This window comes from Gymnoscopelus microlampas, assembly GCF_963454915.1.
Source record: "Gymnoscopelus microlampas genome assembly, chromosome: 4".
NCBI lineage: Eukaryota > Metazoa > Chordata > Actinopteri > Myctophiformes > Myctophidae > Gymnoscopelus > Gymnoscopelus microlampas.
In genome coordinates this window covers 31,735,018-31,754,875 of record NC_139941.1, presented here as the reverse complement: position 1 = coordinate 31,754,875, position 19,858 = coordinate 31,735,018, and the positions used below count along the sequence as shown (strand labels likewise).

The window sequence follows — 19,858 nt, the reverse complement described above, 5'->3', positions numbered from 1 at the left end:
TTGGGGGAATTTTTTTCTTTTCGTTTCGGTAGTGACACCATTGTGTCACTACCGTGTCTGCGAGGCGTTGAGAGCTTGTAGATCGGCTATTTTTGGCAAAGAGGCTAGGTGTAGAGGGAAAAAAGAGCAGACTAAGTAAAAATAAATGTTTTTGATCTGAAACACAATTGTATACAATATAGAGGGGGTCCCTGCTTCATCTCTCTCTCAGCTAGGGGGTCCCTGGCCTGAAAACGTTGAAGACCCCTGCTGTAGATCATGTGTTTACCTGTAGACTACAGGTAAACACATTTGAACATGAAGTTGATGATCAAAGTGACAGCTTCTGTAACCTAAATAGGTGCGTGTGGTATGTTGTCAAGTTTATAAATATATGTTGGTGTTGTTAATCATACGTGGGCTTGAACTGAACGGCATCTCTCTCTGTGTGTGTGTCTCTCTCTCTCTCTCTCTCTCTCACTCTCTTCCTCCCTTTCTACCTCTGTGTGTTGCGATCATCATTAAAATGTTCACCAATATGAACAAAAGCTATTTCAAAGGAAAATATTTTGAAATATATATATATTTTACATGCATAGTTGATCAACTACGATGCAACTAGACGTGTGCAATAGCAGTTCCTTGGCCTGCTAGCAGTTTACAGAAGAAATATGATGCTGATCGGCCTAGAAGTTTGCGAGATTAGCAGAAGTAGGATCTCCTAGACTGGTGGATATAATGACTTGTGTAACCACCTGGATTCAGACCTCTGTCTCCCACATGGGAAAATAAACATCTACCACTCATCCGAAGTGGAAGCCCCCCGGCCAAAGGGTTCTGGTTTTCAGGCAGGGCTGCTCTACAGCATTGGCACCTTCACAAGCCTGCTGAGCCCCTTTCCTCTATTCTTCCCTCATTCCCAACCTCTACCCACCTAAAACATCAGATAAGCCCCAGACTGATGAGCCAGCCGCCTCCACCAGAGCGTGTGGAACAGGGAGACTGCACACTGATTTCATACACGCTCACTCAGACAGAAAAGGGGATCTGTGGAGCAGAAACACTTCTCTTATTAGCAAAACTCATTCACCTGCACGGCACATTGAGTCCCTGGCAATTTCACAATAAATCACGAGAGATGCCTATGGAAGCCGGGCAGCCGGCAGCAGGCTGATGCTTTGCCATGGCCCTGCCCTCGCCTGTCAGTTTAGACACTCTGAATCATTTCAGGTTCAGCTACCTCGTCTCATCTCAGATGAACTGAAAGGTCATCTCACAAGCCTCATAACCAACGATACATCCCTGACTGTACCCTCCTCTCCCAATGTCGGGTTGCTCGTTCCACTCAGAAATGTCACATGTCGGTGAGATATTTCACTGGTAATCATGAAATGATTTTCAGGGAATTATTTCAAAGCAAAAAATAATTAACACCACCTTGTGAGGGTGCTTCAACCTTTGAGAGAGAGAAAGAACAAAGTCAGACAGTCGCTCTGAGAGTCGCCTTTTGAGAGCCGTTCCTGCCTCTCCTATTTTGTTAAGAGAATGGCTCAGTGATGGAGCCTGTGTACAATTTTCAATCCACTTCTTCTGCATTTTCAGGCACTGTGATGATCAATGCATAGGACTGTGTGTTTTTGATCTGAGAAGGCCTTTGATGTCCAGCCAGCATATTGAGATGTTTCATTCACTGAAGGATGCCGCTGGGCCTGAGGTAGTTACTATGAATCTTTAGTCAGCTGAAACGGGAGTGTAAGAGTGAGGAACGACTTGGACGATGTGCAACCGAAGATCAGAGTGAGACACAACCGGTTTCCTTACCCCACACACACACACACACACACACACACTCCTTATTGCATGGTTGTTGCTTGGTGTGTTGAGACAAACATATAGGAAACACACACACACACACACACACACACACACGCAGCAAGCAATAAAACCGTTCTGTTAACAGCTTACGCTTCCTGTGGAAGTGTGCGGTTCCAGAGTTGCTGACGGTGACACTCGCGGGCCCCAGTCCTGCCCTACTTAAGAGGCTGCAGGGAGGAGAGCAGGCCAAGTCCTCAGCAGCACTAGGTGCTCACTGCTTAGATAAACCTGGAGGATTAGTGGCCCAGTTAAAGTTGGGGCAAAGAGGATTAGCCTCTTCTGTGAGGTGGCAAGAGATTCCCTGTGTCCTTCAGCACTACTGGCCTTCGAGAGCGAGGGGGTGGGGGGGATTGGAGTGAGGGGCAGTCACGAATGATTGGAAATCAAAACTGTTACTTAGCAAAGTGGAGAAAGTTCAAGAGTAATGGTGAAAGATGGAAGGCAACAACATACTGTAATAATTATAGAAAACTGTTGCCAGCTTGTGCCTTCATTAAGGAAAGCAAAAGCCCATTACTGACCAGGTGTTAGAATAAGGTCAGTGAGACCTTATTACTCTGAAAAAAGAAAAAGTATTCTTATTTCACATTATTTCAATGTGTGACAAATTACTTTAATAGAGATTTCAAAAGGTCTAATTTGTGGGGAAAAAAAATAAGAAAAAAAGGGTGATGTACAATAAAGGAAAAAAATACAAAAAAAAACTGTCTTCTGTTTGGGTTTTGTCATGCAACAATGTGAGTACAGCAGAGGAATTTAAACCTCTGCAGCCATCAGCAGGCCAAAGAAGGAACTGCAAATAGTGGTCTACAAATGGGGGGCTTCATTGTTGAATTGTCTGTGAAAGTATAGAAAAAATATACTACAGTTAATATACTAATATACTGTAGTATATTAAATAGTACACACAGTATTTTATTCAAATGACATGCAATCTGATCACCAAGGGGGTTCAGGAGTTTCTACAATTTATGCATTTAACTTTGACAAAAACATAGTCATCGATTTCTTCAAATAATTTGTATCCCTTTTTCTAAAATAAATAAATATTGTGGGGGGTTGTATCAGTAGCAAATAATAGACAAGGAAATACAAATTTTCACATCTGCTTATATGTTGTAAAGCAGAGTATATAATGTTTATTCTTCTTAAAATCAGTTCAGACATTTACTTCATTTCATGTGCAACAGTAGACTACAAGATAAAAAAGCATGGCACTTGAACAATTGAAGCAATGTGTAGTGAACAATCAACTCTGACCTTCATCAAAATAAATTGCACGGTCCGCTGTTCATCTAAGTGTGTCATCTAGTACAATAACACACATACATACATACATACATACTGTAGATGCGCATAAACAAGCTGAATAGGGCAAGGAGCCAAATGCAATGAAAACACTGCACAACATAATAGCAAGGCCTGGGAGTTGATTATGCAAATACCCCAGCTGCAAAGGAACAATAACACTGGAAATGCAAAGACAAACCATAACATGGATTACTATTGTCTACCATTTGCATGATTGCTTGACAACTGTAACCTGCTCATCATGCCCATCTTGTTCAGAACAATATCCCTGTATTCATATATTAAACACACATCAGTAAATGGCAGCAGTGCATTGTACAACAATTCAATTGAAAGCAGTGCTTCCTGCACTGTCAGCTAAACCCATTCTGATCTGTTTGCTTTCCTGATTTAAACGTAAGAAATATAGAAAAGGCAGATCATATAAAAGAGATGAGATGTGGGCTTAACTGAATTACCTTAGTCTAGTTATATAATTACTATATATTAAATATACAAAAAGTATGATAGAATCTAAATTGAGATATATATCTCTTAATTTAAGAATTATGCTTCTAAAAAAAAAAGGTGTGAACCATCGCTTTTGGGTGGAAACCTTGAACAAGTATTATGTTCGAATGGATCCATTGTAATTGTAATTTACAAGCTCTACATAATAAGAACTTGTAGATCTGCTATTTTTGATATTTTTGCATGACACTCTTGACAAAGTAGGCATTCATTTATGAAAAAAACATTAAAAAGTTGAAATATATAATATATAGATACAAGGTTTCTGCCCAACAACAACGAAATGAACCTCCACTTACAACAGTAAGACAATAATCTTATTAATGCTAACAGACTCTGTGCACTGTAGTAATACTGAGAGTACTCTTCTTTCTGAAATATTTTATCTGAAAATCCCTGAGTGTGACATGATAAATGTAGAGGTACACCATGCTTTCATTGCCTGTGTTTTCACAATTGATGTTAAAACTATAACAAACTCAATGTATCAAATAAGTATTATTATTATTATTATTACACATTTATTTTTTCCAACCTCTACATGCTGTCTTCCAGGTTGAGGAGTTCTTCAAGAAGCTGCACATCCAGTGTGTTCTCCCACTGTATTAAATCCTCCTGCCTGTTTTTCAGGCTGCTTTATTCTAATAATTCTTCTTTTCTAACAAAAAGTCAAACGTGTTCAGCACATCTCATGGCCAAACAGTCCTTTGTCAGTCTGTGGTAGTGTCTTCGTCTTGATGAGTCCAGCTGAACCAGAAGACCCTACCTGAGAGACCCGAGTGCATCTGGGTCCAAAATCTTCACCTGCCTCATGTATGTAAGTTGGGTCATTATAATTGCTGCGGGTCTCGGGTAAGCAAATCTGAAATTGATTTACCTATATGGAACCGTGGGGACCTGATCAGCTGTTTTTCCATATCAAATTGGTTAATCTTCGGTTTTAAAATTATGCATATTTAACTTAGACCTGTCAGTAATTTGTGATGGAATTATGTTCTTAAAACCACATCTGTTCTCGCATATTCAATGACATGAGTGAGTTCTGATGCTGAGTGAGCAGAGTGGAGTGATGAAAACATCACTATAGTTTCCTGAAAGTATTTCTGCAGATTTTGAAATTATGGAATTGCAAGGGAGAAACTATCCATGAAAAAGGCACAATTATAAGGGAAGCTACATCCAGTAATCAAATGATGAGATACACATTGTTTTACAAAGCCTTGCTGAAAATATGATAATATGTAATAAATATTTTTATAAACAAAATTACTTATTTTGGAATTACACTACACTGGCATTACATTGATGGTTACACATATAGCTTTTTGCTATATTCTTGGGCATACTGCTCTTAGAATCTTGCTCTGTGTCGGGTCCAGTTAGATATGGACCTGTTAGGGTCTGTTGGGACATGGGTCTGATTATCCTCGGTTCCATATCGGATCGGGCCTCTGGTTGAAAAATGAATAAAACAATTGTGCATATTGGGTTCAGGGAACAAAGCTTGGCTAGTCTGAGTAACAGGAAGCACCCCCCCCCCCTCCCCAGCAGGCTGACCTCACTGGTCCTGATAATGCCCTGTGGAGTCCTTTACATCGCTTAGCCCTCTGCACATGGTCTATGTCTGGGTGTCAAGGGCTCCATCTCTATCACCAGATCACGATGCCTTGGACCTTTACTCAACTCTACTGCTCGAGGAACCACCGTGGACCAGCGATCTGGAAGGGAAATAAAATAATAGGGCTTTAATTTTCCTTTCCTTTTCATGTGCTGGGTCCTACTCAGGTCCTTATGGCTCAAAATGAGTACATTGTGCACTAAAGGCAAAATCATCTGGAAATAGCAGATTTACAAGCTCACACTGTGTTGCATCCGCGAACAGTCTTCTACCGGGCTGTTGAAGGCGCAAGGGGGCGGGGGGCGTGTGGGGAGAGAGTCAGCACACTGAAGTCAAGGCACAGACTACTGTGCTGTTGACAGACAACGGATGCACGTTTATGAGAAACAACAAAAATAAAATCTGGCAAAACAGTTGCGTGCATTAGCGCAAGATTAGGATAAGGAAACAGTCAGTCTAAATGTCCTGTTTGCTAATTCACAACTACTGTGCCAGATAATCACCAAGAGAGTAAAAAAAGAAAAAACGTTTCAGTCATTCAGTCCAACTTCACTGGCAAAAAATCCTGGCAAAACAGTTGCGTGCATTTGCGCAAGTCCAGAATAATATATATATCATTTATAAAAAGGCTACTTAGGCTACAGTGAAGTTGGACTGAATGACTGAAACGTTTTTTCTTTTTTTACTCTCTTGGTGATTATCTGGCACAGTAGTTGTGAATTAGCAAACAGGACATTTAGACTGAATGTTTCCTTATCCTAATCTTGCGCTAATGCACGCAACTGTTTTGCCAGATTTTATTTTTGTTGTTTCTCATAAGCGTGCATCCGTTGTCTGTCAACAGCACAGTAGTCTGTGCCTTGACTTCAGTGTGCTGACTCTCTCCCCACACGCCCCCCGCCCCCTTGCGCCTTCAACAGCCCGGTAGAAGACTGTTCACGTTGCATCCATGACATGTTGTGAGCTTATAGATTGGCTATTTCCGTCATGCGACACTGTCGTATGACAAAGTATAAATCGGGCTTAAAACTGTCTCGTCGCATTTTTAGTCTGAACTGGGCTTAAATGGCTGAGCCACCACAGTACACCTGTGAACACAGTGCAGAATCTCACCTCTCCTCAGCCCTCTGACAGTCTGCTGCATCCCGTTGGCTTGGCAGACCTCATTCTTGCCTGGATCCTCATTGATGATACCCAGGTTCTGATTCCAGTGGCACCAGTTGACCTCATCCACCCTAAAACATGACAACTGGCTGATTTATTGCACCCATTATGGCGTACATTGGCCAATCATGATTAAGGTAATATCTACCTGAAGCACCAGCGTCGGTCCGGAGTTCCGTCCTGGTTCTTCCCTACGGTCACCATCTCGCCAGCTCTAAAGGACTTGCGAAGGCAGACTGGGAAGGACCTCTCAATATCCAGGATGGTTGTTGCCCACTGTGGTCACACAGTGAATTAAAGCCAAGGTAATGTAAGTGATGTTTTCGTAAAAAAAAGAAAAAAGAAAGTGCCTATTTACTTAAGAGCTGGAGAGACAGGGAGACTCGTTATTGAACAATCACGCTGTACAATGATGGCTATTGGAATAAATAGATTTTCAACAGGTATTTTAACAAAAAACAAACAAACAAAAGCACTTACACACACTTTAAACGTGAATGCACACACACACACACACACACACACACACACACACACACACACACACACACACACACACACACGACGAACTCCTCCGCACCTGTAGCTTCCAAATCTTCTTGCTCTCTTTTGAAACCTGCCCCACTGTCTCTCCCATCAGTGCGATCAACATGTTGAGCAGCAGCACAAAGGTGAGGATGATGTACGTAACCAGCAGGATGAGGAACACCGCCGGGTATTTGGCGCTGTGGATCATATCCAGCTCTCCCATCCCGATAGTCAGCTTGAACAGGTCCAGCAGGAAGGCACTGAAGGTGTCAGTGTCCCTGCACTGGGGATAGGTGGGGCAGCCCCCCTCGCACTCCGTGCCTGGCGTGGGGCACGCCGTTAGCAGTGACACCAGGGCTGGACACAAGACACAGAACACACAGGGTGTTATACACGCTCTATGAGCCCCTGTGTCGTGCTAAGATACTTCAGTAAAGTAACTTGACCGAGGCCTACCTGATGCATAGCCAATCATGAAGAGCACGTAGACCAGAAGAAATCTGAATAGGTCTTTGAAAAGAATCTGAGAACCATAATAGAGTGTTATTATTATCCACGGCATGGTTGGGCAGTTCCTTTGTTTCATATTGTCACATTTTCCAGGAGGATCTTACCTTTTGTATCATGATACTGTAGGTGCCGGTGAGTTTCAGGCCTCTGGTGAAGTACAGTGTGTTCATCCATCCCAGAACCAGAGCAAAAACCATGACTGATACATAGGCCTCAATGCCAGACAGGTAGAGAGCAGACGTTACGATCACTAGCAGAGAGTAGATGAAGCTAGAGGGGGAAAAATGTGGTTAGAGTACAGCAAACTTCCCTGATGGCAGTTCTATATTGAGGAAATAAACCAGTACAGGTATATATGGTCGTTTTGTGTTTTACCATAATGTAGGCATCACAGACGCAATGTTAATGGCTTAAATAAAGATGATTCAGAGAGGTGCCCGACATCCTCGGCTCTCTGTTTGGATCAGAGGTTTAATTAAAAATGTAAACGATAAAACATACCAGAGAGGAGGTTGTGGAATTAATTAGATGACTCAATTAAAAGGATGAGAAATTAGCCTCGGGTAAGAGTCAGAGAGCAACAGCAAAGGTGAGGCAGGGGGCGGCTGGAGACTTACTAGAGCAACTGAAAGGAACCATCAATAAATAAAGAGTTCACCCCTGGGCACTTCTTCAGGAAGAGGTCCTTAATCTACAAAGCACAGGACAGAAATTTCCCATGATGTCGTTTTCGGTTTGTCATTGCAGATTTGAGGTTGATGCAAGAAATTGGGGGACATTTAAACCACAATGAGGCTTCAGACTCACGTTGGTGAGGAAGAAGAAGATTCCTGATGCAAGGGTAATTATTTCCCCACCCATACGCAGGTAGTCTGTGGATGTGGTGTAGGGATATGGAGGCTGGACAGAGAGGCAAGAGATACAATCTTAACATGTATAGCATGCAGCCAATATACAATGAAGTTAAATCACACAATTTGTATAATTTTCAAGGAAGCCGCTGGTTTCCATTCATTTCAATATGATATGAAGATTTTATTGTAGAGACTTGTATAAGGGTAGTAATCCAAGACTAGATTAGCGTTTTAAAACATTTTAAGGCAGGAGATGATTTGGAAAGTCTAGCCAGAAATAGTCTCTGGAGAAAATATTAATTTACGAATGAAATTCAAATGTCCATGACTATGCAGGGACCATGCAATAATGTTCAGCCAATATTGACTCAATTATTCAAGTGAGTTCAGTATCGTTTTAATGGAAAAAATGGAAATATACAAGAAATCTGAAAATAAAGAGAAAGTTGGTCTATGTTTATGTAAGATATAAGGCCAGACCTGTGAACAGACACTGACATGTCCTTTAAACAAGTTCTTATTTTGGACCAGTAAAGGTGACAGTACAGCCACGACTGCAGGGTATGAAAGCTATGTGATATATGCATATCAGTAGGTAGTACTATACATAATATTCAGCACTTTTTCACTCACTGTTCCCTGTGATGGGTGGTAGTAAGCCACAAGGGTGAAGATGATCATAGTGATGAGGTAGGACACAACACTGATGTAGAAAGTGACAGCGCCAAACTTCTGCCACTTGGCTCTCAAGAGTTCATTGATAGGCTCCACAGCCAGCATCTCATGGCGATTCTGAGAATAGGATCAGAAACATGTCGCCACATGATACAAATACAATATTTTCAAGTTTTGTCAAGATACATACATTTTACAGTATACAAAACAAAGAAAAAAGAAAGAAAAAACAACAACAAACGGCCTAGTACACATAAGCTCGCATCTTCTGGCTCACCTCATTGCGGCTGGTGTAGACAAGGATTTCAAGAACAGACGTTTCCTCTCCACAGGTGTCCAGTGAGGATAGGTCATAGAGGGAAGAGTACACAGGTCCATATGCCCAGTCCTTAAACTTACGAGACAAGTGACGGGCTTCCTCATCTTTGATCTCACGCCGAATGATGTGCTGAAAAACCTGGAGGTAGTGGGGAAGTTAAATCCCTGTTATACCTAGTTGTGCACCGGTGTTGAGCAATGAAATAGCCAATCTACAAGCTCACAACATGACGCGTTGTGAGCTTGTTTATTGGCTATTTTCAGTTCGTAACACGGGCGCACAACAAATTATAAATCACCATTTGCACAAAATTGTATCCCACATATACATATAGAAACATGATGGCATAAACTTCCCTTATTACTGTTATGCTGCTCAGTGTGTATGTATAATGCATGTATAATGTATTAGTGTGTGTAATCATCATTCATACCCCTATCTTGCCCAACTTGGCGGCCATCATAAGAGGTGACATGCCGTCGTTGTTGTGGATCTTCTCCAGGCTGCAGTCTGGGTAGACCTTGGCACTCTTGATCAACAGGAGGTCGTACATCTTTGTAAGGAATCGGGTGTTGTCGCGGGTGTTGTCTGCGATGTGCACCAGGGCGTGCAGCACCGTGTTACCACGGGAGTCTTGACGACGCAGGTCAGCTTTCTTGTGGGGATTCTCAGTCAGGTAGTGCACCATGTCAGGTTGGTTAGTGCATGCTGCCAGGGACAGAGGCAGCTCACCTGGACAGATGTAAGGCACTCAGTTCATAAACAAAACGTACAGGAGGCTTCCTCGTTCCAGGAACCGTACAATAAGTGTAGTCAAAGCTCAGCACATCATCAAGGACAGGCACCACCCCAGCCACAAATTGTTCATACCCCTACAACGACTGCGGAGAGGCAAGGAGGCCTACTGTAATATCAAGGGCAAGACCACCAGGTTTCTGAACAGCTTCCACCCGGCTACCATCAGATTGTTGAAGCCTGTCATCAGGCATGCCTTGGACTTTACTTTTCCTTTTGGATCTACCATATTGATTTTACCTGGGGAAGTTACCGCTCTATGTGAGCCTGTCAACAGGCTGGACATGGACTTTATTTTTCCTGTGGATCTACCATGTGGATTGTACCTGACAATACATTGACACTCTATTTGCACTTTATCTCATGTACAATGCACAGACACTCTTTTGCACCGTAATGTCTAATCTCATAACATAGCTGCTGCTTTGTGGACCTACCAAAGTGCTACCTTTGTGCCTAACCGTATGCAACCTATGTTTAACTAATTACTGTTCCAGCTGGATTATGCTATATGTATGTAGTAGATACATTTTTGCTTATCCTTGACATGCTTCTCTTTACTGTTTGATTTATTTTTCTCCTTGCTCTCCCTGCCCCCCATCCCTCTTCTTTTCTTTTTCTCTTCCTGAAAACAAACAAAACGATGAAGCTTGCACAAAAACGAATTTCACCCACTTCTTTACATCTGTAAACCTGTGATGGGAATATAAAGTTGATTCAGTTTCTGAGATACAGTACTGTACCTATTTCTGATTGAAAGTAAGCAAATCAATATGTGACTTAATGAGGAACTGTAACAGAGAATCCAATCTGTTTTCTCTCTTGCATGGTACTCTAAATATAGATCAAAGATGCACCTTAAATCGCTGCTCTGAAAAGAGCACAATTAGTAGTTGTTTTAGGGAGGGGCGCATTGGGGTGAGACTGCCAAAAGCAGCTGCTGAAAATGAGCCGTTGCCATGGGTGACAGATTACTTTGTCACCTCGCATAGAAACGGTCCTCTTCATGGATTTGCACGGTTGCATGCAGAGCGTTAGCGTGAGTGCTAAATCCCATTAGCCATCAGCCCTGCCAGGTTCCTGTTCACCTCACTGCAAAGCTCCACGGCAAATTACTCACACAGTGCCTGGACACGCTGGGATTTGGAAATGACAACCATGCTACACTAAGTTACAAATGGAAATCATCTCATGTGATGATGAGCATGGAATATAATGCATGAGCCTAATCAAATAATAATAATTTCTCAAAACAATCCTTGGTAAAAAATAGAAAATGATAACTAAATAATTATATATGCCATATATATATATATATTGAGTAAAGAGACCACAACTATCACTATGAGGCTACCAGGCCATATTACAGGGATACACATATTAATCCTGGGTACTATGGGTGATTGAGGTAAAAGGTTGAGTGGGAGATGCCAGGTTGAGCTCACTTTACGTGTGAAGACATAATCTCAGCTTTTAATATTTCCTGCACATTCTAAGAGTAGCTAGCTTTGACAAAAAGTCAAATATCCTGAACTCAGCAGTTATTTCTCCTCAAAATACTGTCATCTAACTGGTGCTAACATGCAGTATGTAATATTTATTGGCTGAATTGAAAACATATGATATAGTGATCTTATTATTGTACAATACTTATTGTATAAGACTAACATTTGTTAAGTCGCTTTCCCCTTTGACCACATGAAATCTTTAAGAGAATATTCCCATGCCAGCAGAGGGCAGTGTGGAGTTTTGCTTAAGAAGCACCTTTTTGTCCTGTGGGCCATCTAAGGGGGGAGATGTTTACTTTTCTTTTAGTGTGAAACACAGACACCTTTCACTGGAATTTTCAGATGCACTTCTTGAACGTCTGACATCATGCCTCTCTCTTCCTTTCTTTTTTTTTTAAGCTAATGACAGTATGATACTTCAAACAACTTTTGGCTGTCAGGTGGGGTTCACCACTATGTTTGCCCAGCCCAAGTCTGCCATATAAAAGGAGAAAGGGTGGGTCTAAGCCGGTGATTTCATCTCACCATTGCAACAGTGACACGTTTAGCCTTGGCAGGACTTTCACCATTTCCCAAAAATGTCCCTGCAGGGACATTTATATCATAGAACGGGCAATCAAAAATGAAAAACAGACCACATAATTGAAAGTCTATTAGCAATATCTTATTACCAGTCAAAGGTTACAATAAAGAGTTGTCGAAAAATAGACACACTATGAAGAAAGACAGTGTGTGCTATTTAGTGCTTTTATAGTACTTACCAAAGTAGAAGTAACCCCCTTCATCTCGTGGCTGGAAGAAGCGACCCCTAGCTTGGCCGTGGACATCAGCCCCCTTCTCCACCAGCAGCTCCACATACTGCTTACAGCGTCGCTCTATTGCAATGTGGAGTGCCGTCTGGCCTGACAACACATTACACATGACGGTCAATGTGGAAATACACATAGATACGTAAACAACAAAACCTTATGTGATATTAAAACATTATATATTTATGCACTTTTGAAAGCGTTTTGAAGGGGCTTTCAAAAGGGGCTTTACATAAAAAGCTTTGAAGGGGCTTTTTATGTACCTGTCATCGGGACATTTGCTCATTCTATAAAGGACAGCGCTGGATGAAAGTTCAATTCAAGTGAGAGTTGAGAAGAGAAACTTGGATGGTTTGTTGACGTTTTCATGTGACACACATTTGATTTATCCATGCAGAAAATGCTTGTTGGGCAACAAATATTAGTTTAAGCTTTAAAAGGTCAACAGAGGAGGCCTGGATTATCTAATTTGTGAGGTGTGAGTATATGGCTCATATAAATAAACATTATTGTATCATTTCAAGGATCTGAGCCTGAGCCAGCAGCCTGGCAAGCATATGGCAAACTGTCTCCTCAGCAAACACCGTCTGTCGATTGCAATACAGAGGAAGTTGAACAGCAAGAGCCATACGGGCAAAAGATATGAAAACACGTTCTAATTGTAAATTCTAATATGACCTTTACTGTTGAAGCAACACCTTTAGATTACAGATGAGCTTTATGGTGATGTTAAGCTTGAGCTATACTTGGTCGCACACTGTGCACAACTAAGTATTAATCACCCTTTACAGGATTTCTGTATAGCCATACCTCTGTAGTAGAGATCTCTGAAAGGTGTGTTGATGAACTCTCTGAGGTTTCCAGTCTGCTCTGCTATGTCCATCAGAAGAGGGATGGTGCCATTCTGGCCACTGTAAAGGTTCAGCAGTGCTTTAGGCAGACATGTCTTTCCTGTGGTTGGCTCTGCAGAAACATGCAACAACAGAGTTAGACGAGTTAGACTTGTGATTTACGGCTGAGTATGTCCTGTAAGGCAGTGTTTCTCAAACTCCCCCAAGCCCAACTTGATATGCATTAGGCCACGGACCCCCATTTGATACGATATTTTATCTCTGGGACCCAAATCTAAGAAAAAGATAACAGTGACACTCTGATGATCATGATAGCCATTATTTTATCTTCTCTAGTTGTATTTACTTGTATTTGCAATAAAGGTGAAGATTAACTATCGATCATTTAGCTGGGGACTGACTGGAAACCCCTAAGGACCCCAGGGTGACCCTGGATCCCACGTTGAGAACCACTGCTGTAAAGCATCACATGAATGAAATATTGCTTCCTGATGTCTTCTTCAAGAGATATGGGAATGGGACAAATATATAGAGAAGATGCTAATGCTAATTTATTATTAACACTCAGTCATTGTGACAATTAAAAAATACTCTGCAAACTAAATTTCCTCTTGTGGGAGTTGATATATAATTGAGATAAGTGCTGGGATAAGTAACACATCGTCTAAAAAATATAGACGCAAAAATAAATGTTTTACTGTGAGAAAATACTTAAACGACATCCAGTATACACAATTTATGTTCAGCCTGACAGTTTTTTAAATAGTGTGCCAGGCTCTTAGAAAACAGTTAGCTGTGATTTCTCTCTGGTCCCTGTTATAAGCCCCCACAAAGACATCCCAACATGGACAGGAAGCTGTCTTTGGGTCCACCCCTGGCAGGACAAAAGCTCTGACATCACAGCTTCCCGCTCTCAGGACCTCTGAGCCAACAACAGCGAAGTGCAGAGCAGGGGGGATATTCAAAGGTCAAAGGTAAAGCAGCCAGATGACATGACACAAAGTTTAGATTTTACAGGAACATGAGGAGCTGGGGTTTGTCAGAAAGATGTAGGCATCTGGGCTTCAGTCAGGGCTACTGTGCTACATTCACCCCCTTCGATCTCCCTCACTGGGAGCCAGTCTCCCGCTTGGGAAACCTCTATTAGAATTCTCCTTCAGTGAGTGGTAACTGTTTGGTTTCCCATGTGGGAGACCCAAGTTAAAATCCAGGAGGTTACAAGGAGATATTTGGCATGAGTGAGAAGATTCCATAATTTATAGCTAAAATAACTTTACAACTGATTTGGAATTTGAGAACCTTCCACTCGTAAATAGTCTTACCTTTGAACTCCTCATCAGTTAGTCTCTTTTGGTGACACTGCAAGTACTCCAAAAGGCCATCTAGAGAGCTTGGGTCTGCATGTGACACACAATCGAAGAGGAGAGAGCGGTTGAATGTCTTCAATACCTTTGGAGGGTCAGACTCAGGGCCTGGTCCTTCATCACAGGATGTCTCTGTCTTACTGGGTAGGAATGGAATCAGGAAATACTGTAAGTCACACTTATGTTATGTAGCATAACGAAATATAGATCTATGAAATCTATTTATCACTTCATTAACAAATGCAGACTATCACACAGGTTGAGGATAATACAGTTTACAGAATTACGTAGATTTGTCCCCAACATCTCAAAGTGAAGAGATTACCCCCACACCCTTTACCAAAGTTCTCTTATAAATAGACCTCACTGTGCCAGCAACAGGTAGAGCAGCCAAGAACAGGCAGCAGCCTAAATATTACCTCAACGGCTGTGTGGGACACAACACACTCTCTGTTAGATCAATGAATGGACATATGAAGGACTGCTGCCTGGCCCAAAGAGAGAGAAGAGAGAGGAGAGAGGAGAGAGGAGAGAGAGAGAGAGAGAGAGAGAGAGAGAGAGAGAGAGAGAGAGAGAGAGAGAGAGAGAGAGAGAGAGAGAGAGTGAGTGAGTGAGTGAGTGAGTGTGTGTGAGTGAGTGACAGAGTGTGTGTGTGAGTGAGTGAGAGTGAGAGTGAGAGAGAGAGTGTCTACACAGTGGCAGTAATAGGAGGGTCACAATTTTATGAGTAGAATTTTCCAAGCCTCTGACTTTTCCTTCAAACGTCAAACGTTATGTTCACTCTTGCTAATATGAGGAGCCAACAATTTAGGAAACCAACAATGGCAAAACCCTAGCCTTGGATTAAGACTATCATAGATGTATTTTATCAAGTCTCACATTTGCTTACGTATCTATTATAACCTTGGTCTCTTGGTCCATATAGTCACTGGAAATCTGTGCGCAAAGCCTGTACTTCTTACATGTACAAAACAAAACATAAAATGCTGACCCTGTAGCCGCAGATGTTAACTCACCATTCGGAACTTGTAAGCACTGTATTAGTCCGTATTTTTTAATAAATATGTGTTTTAATCCCGGCTGTCGGAAGTTCCCTGTATTCCTCAATGGGTGGTAGTGGCAGGGCACATCAGGTGAAAGCCGGTATTACTCTCGATGTAAACAGGATGTAAACGAGGAAATAAAAACATATCTATTGAAAAATACAGACTAGTACAGTGCACACAGGTTCCGAATGGCGAGTTAACGTCCATAGCTACTTTATATGTTTATTTTGTACATGTAAGGAGAAATACGGGCTTTGCAGATTTTCAGTGACCAAGAGACCAAGACTATCATAGATACGTAAGCAAATGTCAGACTTGAAAAAATACATCTATGATAATAGTCTTGCCGCCAGGCTGACATCTACTGACATCACGCTGACTGGTTGTGCATTGAAGCAGTGAAGGCTGGTCTCACCCTCTTGGGAGCTTCTTTCTGCGACGTTTTTGGTTGTTATTGTTCCTGCAGGTGCCATAGTCAAACAGAGAGTCCATTGGTGCTTTCTTGGGGCCAGGCACCACCTGTGACTCGTAGATGGTAGACTCCAGCAGGTCCATGGGGTTGGTAATGCCCTTCTTAAAAGCACCCTGAAACTTCATGCGCAAGTTCTGTCTACTGTCCGCCTGAGGTGCCTCTGGGGGCGGTTCCTGACCCGTGTCCTGCGCCGGCGAAGAACCATCCTCACTCTCAAACAGGTCAGAGAACCCAGACAGAGTGAATGCGGCATCATTGTCAAGCTGACTATCCACTCCTTCCCCTGAGTCTGCAGAGAGGGCAGCCCTTGTAGGAACAGAGGAAAGGGTGTCTGCCTTGGTCAACGCTACATGGCATCTTTTCAAAAGAGTGGTAGCAGAACGGCCCTAAGAAACACACCAAAAACAATGAATGAGACAAATTTTCTTCAACCTTTCTTCAGCCTTTAAAAAAATACCTGTAATTGTGGCCAGTATTGATCACTGACCATTAATGTTCCTGCTCCTAATAGTTAGATGGGTCAAATGCAGATGACGGAATTCCCCACCGTGATCAATTAAGTATAGACTACTATAACTTAAATTAAATGTACTCTAATTCATGTACTGTAAGTACAATTAATACAAATTAAACTATTCTAAAAAACTGATGACAAAACAGAGGAATGTTAACTGCAGTGGAAGAAGTGGTCTCGGGTAGGACTTTGACATTTAACCCCTCAGTACCTCATTCATCCCTTAGATTACGGTGAAGTGCCAAATTCCTCTTCAGGGGGAACTGGAAATGACGCCGAAGCATGTGGTCAGTCTATGGAAACAAATAGAGAGACCATGATGTGTGAATCTTTATTAAAACTCCAGAAGAAGAGAACATTTTGTTAAAATATTACACCACAGAATAATAGTTGATGTTGGTGAATTGAATATATAGGACCTCAATGGAAACATGTCCACAGGACTTTTGGGGTTATCCTTTTAGACCAAGTGTATGACTGTACTCGTGCTGTTTGCATTTCTGTCTAATAAAATATTCAATCAATCAATAATTGACACGGACCTACAGACAAAATGTGTGTTGGTCTTCAGGAACACAAAAAGAGCTCTATCCCATGGAAGTTGGAAACCCATGCAATGGGCTTTAGCCAAAACCAATAACAACTGCTCTCAGAGTGCTCTGACCAGCTCAGTGACTGGCCTTGTGGTTTCAGTGTTTGCCCTGAGACTGGGAGGCTGGGATTCAATGCCTGGCTGACTCCTACCAAAGACTACAAAAATAGTACCTGATGCCTCCCTGTTTGCCACTCAGCATGGAGGGTTGGATTGGACTGTGACATATGTATTAGCATCACGTGCAGGGGGTGTACATGTACATCAAGCTGCCTCCTGCTACAGAAACAGGAGATAGGCTCCTGACCTATGGGCCGGGAACCACTGGTTCCCAAGGCTACTTACTTAATAACATAACCGTCACCATGAGACTGGAGTAAGAGGACCACAATTGGAAACAAGTCCTGGACTTTATTGTGTCTCATCCTCGGAATGTTATGACTGTAGAGTTTTTCCTTTCCAAATAAACTAAACGTAACTAAGGAGGACATGTCTTCTTTACACAGTAAAATCTTTACACTGTAAAATCTTCAGTGTTAATTGAAAGTTTATAATGTAACCAAATGGACCCGTCATGGAGAAGGGGAGTAAACTCTCTGAGTTACAAATGGATAAATGAATTAACACTTAAGATGGTACTGTGTAGACTAGTGGAATCACATGACCATGTCCTGTATGTCCAGCCCAGTACACACCAGCAGTAAAGTGTCTTCTAGGGCTTGAAATGAATTTGAGTAGTCTTCCAAAAAAGCGTTCTCCGTCACCCTTTGTCTTTAAAACACAGACATTATAGTGGCTTCTGTCTGTCACCTTCAGTCGGAGCCTTACCTTACACAACAAAAGTCTGTGTTTACCTCAAGAGTGTAAAAATGGACCTGAGGGTTCAAATTCACAATTTGTACACCCTTCGGCTTACTCTGAAGATTTTTAGAGTAGAGGTAAAGGTAGACTGTGTGGGCAGTGAGGTAGCATAAGGGACATAGCTACCAACAAGCTCCATAAAAAGCCTCCATAAAAAGCCTAAAATGCATGCTTGTATAACTCTTGTGTTTTCCTGGGTTAGCTCATGAAGCTCTTTACAGTTTAGCTCATGAAGCAGACATATAAACTAAGCTAAACCAAACTGCAGAACAGAAGACTAACATAAACAGAGCCTGGCAAGGGGAAGAGACATGACTCAGACCGTCTACACAACACATAGGATTATCATGCCTTCACACTCCACTGGACATGTGATGGTAAAAAGGCTGCAGAACAAAGACAGGCTTCCCTTCATAAACTACAGAAACAGACCAGTAACCAGTGTCACTCATCCAGCAGGTGTGTGCTTGGGGACTGCTACCCATATTTAAATATTGGACATATTATTGTAGTGATGGGGTACCATCATAAAATAGGTAGTGGTGGAGCACTGAACAGACAGATTGCATTAGACTCGGAAATTGTAATATTTCAGTCATTGTTCTCCTATCTGTCCTCAGAGACAGGTTGTGTAAGTTCCTCCTGTGCTGCTGTGTGACTTCCTCCTCTAATGTGACATTATCCAGACCACAGGAGGTTGACAGGGTCTCCCTGGAAGAAAATCGTAGTGGGAAAATGGCACGAAGCCAAGAACAAGATCTACTTTCCCCCTAGCCTTGGATCAAGACCATCACAGATATATTTTATAAATACATCTATGATAGTCTTGATCAAGGCTACTTCCCCCACACTTTCTCTACTCTGTCTCACCAATCTCACCTTGACAGGACTTTTGCTAATAAAACATGTCAGTTTCATGGCGATTTGTTTAATATTCATAATACATTGAGGTACAGTACAGCATATGTCTATTATCTGGTTTTCTTTTGTTCACCTTGCCCAAAGTGATTAACATGCCCACTGCCCAGTTAACAAGATGTGATTTGACTGAGACAAAACTTTAATAAAGAAAGAAATATGCATAAATAACAAAAAACATGTAACCTTTCACTAACAGTATCTGCTAGTTCACAAATGTGACAAATACTACACCAATATTTCTCTTTATTTCAAATCAATCCTGACAATTAAACGATTTATAGAAATAAGCACCAACAGGCAGTCAACATAAACAGTGGGGATCCTTACCTTGAAATGATAACAGAATACTATTTTCAAGCAGCAGTTCGTGGGTTTGTGGACTTGATCAAATTATTGAAATGGAATTTCCTTGCGACGACTATGTGCCCAGCTGCTGCTCCAGTCTTCTTTTCCAGGTAATAGCCAGATGCTGAACTGATTGAATCTGTTCCACTGGCCGTCCTGGGCTGGATCCCCACACACACACTCTACTCAACGCCCACCTAAACAACTGACGCTTTTACTAAAGTTTGCTCAAGTTTTGGGTGGGACTCTCCGACAACAGATTACGTAGCTATGAGCAAGGCACGAAGAGCCAAAAACCTAAAAGTTCTCCCTGAACACATAACATTTTCAAAAATGGTGTTGCTGTGTAGTAAAACGTTCTCTCTGTGTAAATGAACACTTCAATTTATAGTCTACTTATTTTGCTCCGAATTAATAGAAAGAGAAATAGCTCCCTC

General features: G+C 41.8%; 1 protein-coding gene across 1 annotated transcript; it reads right to left on the bottom strand.

Annotated features, from left to right (window-relative positions):
• Positions 1–3,014: 3,014 nt before the first annotated feature.
• trpv4 (transient receptor potential cation channel, subfamily V, member 4) lies at positions 3,015–19,542 on the bottom strand. The gene is made up of 17 exons (XM_084054203.1): positions 19,404–19,542; positions 16,914–16,995; positions 16,132–16,574; positions 14,629–14,810; positions 13,266–13,418; positions 12,408–12,548; positions 9,777–10,075; positions 9,302–9,481; positions 8,983–9,141; positions 8,303–8,395; positions 8,113–8,186; positions 7,600–7,765; positions 7,442–7,508; positions 7,038–7,342; positions 6,606–6,733; positions 6,407–6,528; positions 3,015–5,393 (listed from the first exon to the last, which is right to left on the bottom strand). Exons 2-17 carry the CDS (start codon positions 16,920–16,922, stop codon positions 5,275–5,277), a joined length of 2,640 nt encoding a protein of 879 aa, XP_083910329.1. The 5' UTR covers positions 16,923–16,995; positions 19,404–19,542; the 3' UTR covers positions 3,015–5,274.
• Between the last annotated feature and the right edge of the window lie 316 nt (positions 19,543–19,858).

What these genes read in the sequence shown, in the direction of transcription:
- trpv4 (XM_084054203.1), bottom strand. An exon ending in AGGGGGTTACTTCTACTTTG is followed by an intron (nt 10,076 to 12,407) that starts GTAAGTACTATA and finishes ACATCTGTCCAG; the next exon opens with GTGAGCTGCCTCTGTCCCTG. An exon ending in GGTTCCTTTCAGTTGCTCTA is followed by an intron (nt 7,766 to 8,112) that starts GTAAGTCTCCAG and finishes TTCCCCCTCTAG; the next exon opens with CTTCATCTACTCTCTGCTAG.